We start from the raw sequence: 7760 nt of genomic DNA on the forward strand, positions 1-7760 counted from the left end.
CTTATTGGAAGTACATTCTGACCACATGTCACCAATAAATACTGCATGCTTCACTGAATCGTGTGAATTGTGTACTGCGCCATATTGGACGAGCTATGTAGCTGATGTTTGTAGCATTGAACGGCTAGTACCGTATACAGCGTACACGTCGACAGCGCATATACAGTGACGTCTGTGTTCGTGCAACTGTATTACTAGTTTGTGCCGACACACCACACCAACAACAACTGTTAGATTGTGATCAGCAAAGCTGAACGATCACAATGGAAGGGAAAACCACCGGACAATTCATCACGAACGTGGAAGTAGCCGACACTCCACACCCGTTCACCCGTTCTGAGTCCAGGAGATGTTGGAAGAATCTGCTAGCTCTCAGTATATCGTTTACTTTCGTTTTTACGTCCTTCAACGCATTACAGAATCTAGAAAGTAGCATCAACGAATCCGCTGGTCTCGGTGTTACATCGTTGAGCATTATATATGGTTGTTTTATACTTTCCTGTCTGGTAGCGCCCAACGTCGTCACCAGACTGGGCACCAAGCGTACTATATTCTACTCCATGCTATTCTATACAATGTACACCGCCTCCAATCTGTTTTCCAGTTTCTACACTCTGATTCCAGCCGCCGCGTGTCTTGGCCTTGCGGCGGGAACGCTGTGGACCTCCCAGGGGTCTTATCTGACGACCACTGCTCTAAAATACGCCGAAATCAATTGCGAGTCTAAGGAAGTCGTGGTTAATTATTTCAATGGGATTTTCTTCATGTTTTTCCTTTCTTCTCAAATTTGGGGCAATTTGCTTTCGTCGTACATGCTCATTACTGAAGCTTCGGAAAATATATCCGCGGATCCCGCATTTTGTGGTACAAACTTTTGCCCGGGTCAAGAACCACCCGGAGTGGCTTCGCTTATACAACCGCCCAGACCTATGGAAAATAATCTGGTGAACGTGTATCTGGCATGTGGTGTGGTTGGTGCAATAATTGTGTTGTTTGTGATGGATGAACTTCCCAGCTACCACCGTCCACTGGAAGATACGTCCGCCAGGGCACGACTGACGGTCACTCTCCGATTACTAGGGGACCACAGCCTCTATCTCCTGGTGCCTCTGATGATGTATACGGGCGTTGAAATGGCTTACATAGCTGGCGATTTCACACAGGTATACCCATTTGCATGTATTATTTAATTGAGTGTTTCACCAACAGTCGCAACTAATTGCGTGATCTCGGCTTATCAGGTTATAAAAGGCCGGGTGACAATTAGAGATACACAGCTGCAGAATAATAATTTTATTAATAATAGATATGATAAATCCTCTTCTTTAAAAATCCCATTGGAGGAATATATATGATATATCGTATGGTTTTATATATAGTGAAATTAACATAATAAATCAATGTCGTGTGTATAATATTTTTATATGTGTTATCCACGTTGTCGATCATATGTTTGGATTTTTTGTTTGTTTATCATCATATAAATTCCGATCAGAGATGCTTGCACGATGCTCCAGTCAGTTGATTGGTCTGCATTCAAATCGACACCGATCGATTACACCAAAGAAATCGAACAATGCTGATATTTATATTACTGTCTCTCAATTTATGGATTTTATTTCTCAGGCTTTCATCAGCTGTTCCTTGGGTGTTCATTACGTGGGATACATTATGCTGTTCTGCGGCGTCATGCAGGCCACCGCGTCACTCATTCTAGGGAGAATGCGGAAGTACATCGGAAGGTTTACCCTCTTCAATCTGGGAGCGATAATCCATTTTGGGCTATTGGTTTTGATGTTTTATTGGGAGCCTCAAGTCGAAGATCTGAAGCTATTCTTTGTCGTTGCTGCAATGTGGGGGTTTGCGGACGCAATTTGGCAGACTCAAGTCAGCTGTAAGTGTTCTCATAATTCAATCATATATCAGGTTATTCATCTTGTTCTTCCGAGTGGAAATTTTGATTTGATTTCAGTTGATTGATTATTAAAATATATTTTGTTTCATAAATTACAATTACATGAATTGTTTACCGCTGATTATCTGAATAATAACGTGAATCTTTGCCGTCGTGTTTTGTGGAATGTGTTTTCAACTTTCGAAAAGGCTGCGACAAAAATGATATATGCTTGCTTTAATAAGTTCTTGTCAATCACCAATCGGATTAGACCCAGGGTTGTTGGCTTAGACTCGGATAACTGAAGGCAATAAACATCGCATCGGTGCGAATATTAAATCTATACTTGTGTTATTCTCACTAGAATGCAACGAACTAAACTGAATGGGTAAATTTCCAAAGATAAATATTCTCATATCTACCGACAATACGGACAAAAATTACTTGTTATAATGCTATTAAATATTATTATCATACGTTGTTTTTTCAGCTTTGCTTGGAGTGTTATATTGCGAGAACCAAGAGGCAGCATTCTCGAATTATAGACTGTGGCAGTCACTCGGATCGGCGCTTACATTCGCATACAGTAACTACCTTTGCACGGGGATAAAGATTCATTTTAACTGTGCCTTACTTATCGTTTCCATGGGGATGTACATCATGTTCGAATTTCGGAACAAACACATCAGGGCTCTTCGTATACTGATGACGTAATAACGTGGATGGGATTGTGTTCGGATTATTAAAAGTCGGATCAATATCATAATCGATCTGCTTTAGTGCAATTTGAAATGTTCCAGGGAGAATCGTTTAGTGTATGACTTTATGTAACACCAGACTAGCTACTACATAAAAATGAAATATTTTCGAAATTGGTGACCTGTTGAATTTCGAAATAAAATGTAAAAAATAATCCCCTACTGAAGTAACAGTCCACCTTTAATGATTCGATTCAGTTTATTCGATAAGTAACATTTAATTGGCTTTCCCCCGAAACACTGTAATCTGGGCGGTTGGTTAGCTCATTATGACGATAACTAGTAGCTGACCAATTTATTGGTGCTAATAATGTTTTTTTCCTCTTTTTTTTTATAAAGTGTATTTTATATTTATTTGGTGAAGGATGCAATGTAAGTAGGCTAAAATCATTGAATTGTTTTGTGAAATCTATCTTCGTTTTTTAAAGTATAATTATACATCGTCATTTTAATTCTCACATGAAATGACTTTTGGTGTGTGAGGTAAATTGTTACCATGGCTACCTAAAGTAGACGATATCATTAATATGGCAACCTTTAGATTTTGACAGTTTTGTAACAGATTGTTTAATATTATGCTTCAATTCCATATAAAAAGTTATCTGCTGTGTACATGCCGTAAAATTAAATATAAGTGGAGTCTTTCTCGCACTTCTTTATTTTCGTATTTGTTACTGTGTTATCTTAACCAGTATGCGATTTGCGGTGACGTCATTGCGGTGTAATTTATTTATAATTCTTGGAATTGGAAATAAAGACAATGGATATGTTGTAAAATTGTTGATATTGAATGACTATTAATAATCACTCGTGTCATGAACTGTCAAATGCCAGTCTGTCCGACAATACAAATATTATTTCATGATCAACAGCTGACCCGAAACAGACCGCTCGTGACACACGTGGCTGAGTGATTATTGCAGTCCACGTGGACTGTGTGAATGGTTTGTGCATTTGGTGGTCACAGCTGGGGATGTCTGAGTAAAGATGGAAATATATCATCCCGGGTAGCAGAATAGGTCGTCAAAGGGCGCAATGTTATACGATGTCGAGTGAGACTGGAAAATCTAATATGTAGACCACAAACGATGAAATGAGAATATGAAGCACGTAATAGTTATCACATTCATGTCTCTGCAGACTATTGCAAATGTCTCTTTATTTTGGTGGTGACAGATAAAGATAATTTTCTACGTGGCACGGCTACAGCATAGTAACTGGACGATGGAGGGCGCAGGTCAAAGACTGCGGGGTACAGGTCGCGGCCAGGCTATGTCAAATCCGCTGGCACGGTTTTGTATCCCTTTAGGGATCTTTTTCTCAATTTAATGAAAGAGTTTACCCTGAAATTTCAAGATGTGTCATCTCTGTGAATATAAGTATATTTAGATTATGTGCTGATGAATATATGTCTATTTTACGGTTTTATGGTAATTAGCCATCGAAATGATGGGCTCGTGACGTCACACACAGTAAGTGAGTCCTGCTCATCAAGTGGTACCATCGACAGCAGCTGCATATGAAGTTGGATAACGAACTGGCAATCACGTTAGATCCGACTCGTTTTAGGGATTACTATGACGAGTGAGTTAGTGCTTATACAATACACACGATTAATAACGCTAGTGAAGACAAGTGTCAAAATTGGTAATTTTTATTATTATATACAAATAAATAAACTTTTATTACTACAAACAATACAGGAGATAATTAGCTGGGTTTTATTTTTCTTGTTTCGCCGATAACCTGATGCGATACATTAACTTCCAGCGAATTTGTAAAATAAAATATATCATAAAAGTATCGTTTTTTATTACAAACCTGCGTATTGAAATGTTAGTGTGTGTCTCTGCGACGTAATTTGCGCTAAAATTAAAAAGTAACCTAGTGACAAGTTTCGTGTCTCTGGCAGAAGTCCATGTTACGTCTTAGCCAGACATGGTCGGCGATAGATTTTACGCCCTCGCCGACGGATTCACTTATATTACCATAGAATACCGAGCTGAAATGCGTCACAGTGTGACGCATTTTAGAAAAACTGTCCCATTTAATCCTAAAAAGCTATAAAATTAAATATTACTTTCTTTTCGTCTGTTTCACCAGTTTTAAAAATGTCGGGTCGCTTGAACCTTCGTTTCTTATCTATTTGTAGATACTAATGCATACAGACTGTGCACATAGTTGATTATAGTTCCTGGGATCCCTGTGATATTACATTGAGAAAGTGCTTTCGGCAATTATTGTTGATGTCATTTTCGCGACCAAGTTAAGGATGCCAAACATTATGAATTATACCGTGACCATGAGATTAATTAACACCAACAATTCATGGCCACTCAACCATTTATACAAAACATATATTTTAATAATTTTCAGTAATAAAGTTCAATCATCTTGACTGTAACATGTCTGTGGAATAAACATCGCCCGCCATAGTTCCCTACAAAACGCTAAATCGCCGTGTTTGTAGGTGTTTACGTCACGGTGTTGTGAACACATTCTGATGTCGGGGATTCATATTTTTAAAAGTGGGTGACGAATGTAGTTTTGTTCAAATCAGAAATATTGAAATTCCCACAGCTAATTTTGTCACGCGCGCCATAGTATGTTTGTTTCGTGGACGATAAAAACAAAAAAGCGGCACAGTTAATTAACCAACACAAGAGGGCACAGTGAACAGTGATTTGTACTGATGAGGTTACGGGGAATAAACTGCTCTGTACACGTGTTTGAAAAGTTGTGATGTCCTGCCAACTGCCAATGTAAACATGATTCCATTTTTTGAGGAATAGAGTTAAAAATAACCAAACAATTTTCAGCAAAGATTACATTACATGTAGTTCCCGATAACACTACAGAATCAATTAATAACTTTATTTATACTCAGAAATAAACACAAACTTGAATTTAGCTCTAATGAAATGGTTATGAATGGTGAATACAAAAGTGAGCACTACTAGCCGCTTGATACAAGAGTAAGGGCTAAAAGTAGGGGCTGATACCAACGATGCTCACGGGTCATGAAGAAATGTGACAATGCACATCGAAATGGTGTTGAGAGAAAACGTATAGGCGTATAACTCGTATACAAATGCACTGTTTGTTTAAACGAAATTCGAACACCGTCTTTTGAGAATAAATGTTTATATATTTGAAAATTTGCAAAACGACGTTTAAACTTATTCTTTCCTATGTTTTAATGTATGTCTATATCTATATATAAATATCCGTCTTTGTCGTTGTAGAATTAGTATCCCAATAGTCGTTCATGTACTTTTAATAATTGAAAGCTTGACACTACATTTTATTCGAAAGTTAATTGGCAATACTCCGAGTTTCATTCTGTGATGGGCCACACGCTCCAGGCATAGCAAATAGTCAAGAAATGTGACATGGTATCAAATGCCTTGGACAAATCTACGCCTATTATATGTTTCCCCAGAGCGTGGCGTTAGAATTGGCACAAAATATAAAAGGGATTGTTGACAGAAAAATCTCGCTGCATCATATGCAGAAATGGTACGAGGTAAATCTGGCCCTTTTCTAAGACCGTACGAGTCCCTTAGCTCAGGCTAGCGACGGAAGTGTGAACGAACGCATAGCTTGAGCTAAGCGCCCCAAACACCATTGTATTCAATGCCCATTTGGCGACAATAGGATTTTGAAATGAACGACGATATTGTAGTGCAAACAATTAATACATGTCAAAAGCTGTATATAATTATTTGACGATTAGTCGACAGTATTTTTTTCCCATAAACCAAACACTGACATTTTGTCATTAAACCATTAAAAAATGATGTCAAATTTGTAATACTGTAATTATTCAACCGTTTAGCTAGAACTTGTGCGATTGCTGATAAATAATTTCAGAATGTAATTTTTTTGTTTGTTTTTTCAAACTTCAGTTCTTTTGAAAAAAAGGTCAAAACATAATGCAGTTATCATTTGTCATGTTATCCATTCATTTGCATTGTTTTGATTATTGTGTTATCTGTGTCGCGTTCTTCCTATCTGTTTTTGCTTGTTAAGGTAGAGATGCAGGTTTGTGGGCACTTGGGAGTGAATTTTTTTTTTTTTTGCTTGTTATTATCCAAACAGTCTTGGCTATAGACTGTTAAAATTTTGTAGAATTGTGAATAGTGGAACATACTCAAAAAACGATTTTAAAAGATAGATAACAGGTGCAAACATTCTCTATTTTGAATGCTTAGCAAGATTTAGCAAGGCTGTACATAAATAATAAAAAAGAAACATGGTGAAAACTATATTTAACTTTTAACAAAACGATAATAAATTTAAATTTGGAACTGTTACACCCATTTTAATTATGAGCATTAGCAAACTTCTTACTGAGTGAATTGTTATGCAAATTAGCAATTATCTCAGCTTCTTTTTAGTGCACATCCCATAACTTTAAAAAAAAATAGTTCCTTGATGCTTTGACCTTTTGTTTTGAAATTTTCACAAATGATTGACAATGTGTTTATCTTCAAAACGCCGTCGGGGCATTGTTTTTGATTGAACAGTGTCACAACAATCGTACAGACAACTAGCCTGGGTGTTAATTTATGCATAAACTTGAAGTAGTGAAATTTGGGCTGCTGTCCTGCAAAATTGAGAACTGGTAGACAGTTTTCAAGACGGCACTTTCTTCATAGTAAACTGATGTACCCACAAACCAATTTTGACAGGAAACAGAAGCATGGTTTAAGAGCTATTTTTTTTCAAATCACTTTTGATCAAAAAAGAACATTTTTGTGCATATTTCAAACTACAGTGTCCATAAAAAAAATACTAACAAAATTTTAATATTCATACAATAAGCTTTCCGAAAATACTTGTCAGGTAAATTGCATCTCTACCTTAAGACAATAATAAAATATATACAACTAATAGATAAAAAGTACTTTGTAATGTATATATTTCATTTTCGTTGTTACAGAGCGATATTTTGAGTTATATTACATTCCTCTGTTGCGAAACAGACTGGTGACGTTTTGTTGTTAGGATATTTCTATTTCATATCTGACCGGTAATGAAATTGACATATAAACAATACCTTGAAAACTTCCCCCGGGATACACCCGACACGCGCGACTTGAGGT

At 37.0% G+C, this 7760-nt stretch overlaps 1 protein-coding gene across 1 annotated transcript; it reads left to right on the top strand.

Annotated features, from left to right (window-relative positions):
* Window positions 1-263: 263 nt before the first annotated feature.
* LOC100367227 (N-acetylglucosamine transporter UNC93A-like) lies at window positions 264-3429 on the top strand. The gene is made up of 3 exons (XM_002737676.4): window positions 264-1163; window positions 1627-1894; window positions 2385-3429. Exons 1-3 carry the CDS (start codon window positions 264-266, stop codon window positions 2606-2608), a joined length of 1392 nt encoding a protein of 463 aa, XP_002737722.1. The 3' UTR covers window positions 2609-3429.
* Window positions 3430-7760: the final 4331 nt, after the last annotated feature.

The sequence above is a fragment of the Saccoglossus kowalevskii genome, chromosome 16, assembly GCF_978046115.1.
Source record: "Saccoglossus kowalevskii chromosome 16, keSacKowa6.1, whole genome shotgun sequence".
Taxonomy (NCBI): Eukaryota; Metazoa; Hemichordata; class Enteropneusta; family Harrimaniidae; genus Saccoglossus; species Saccoglossus kowalevskii.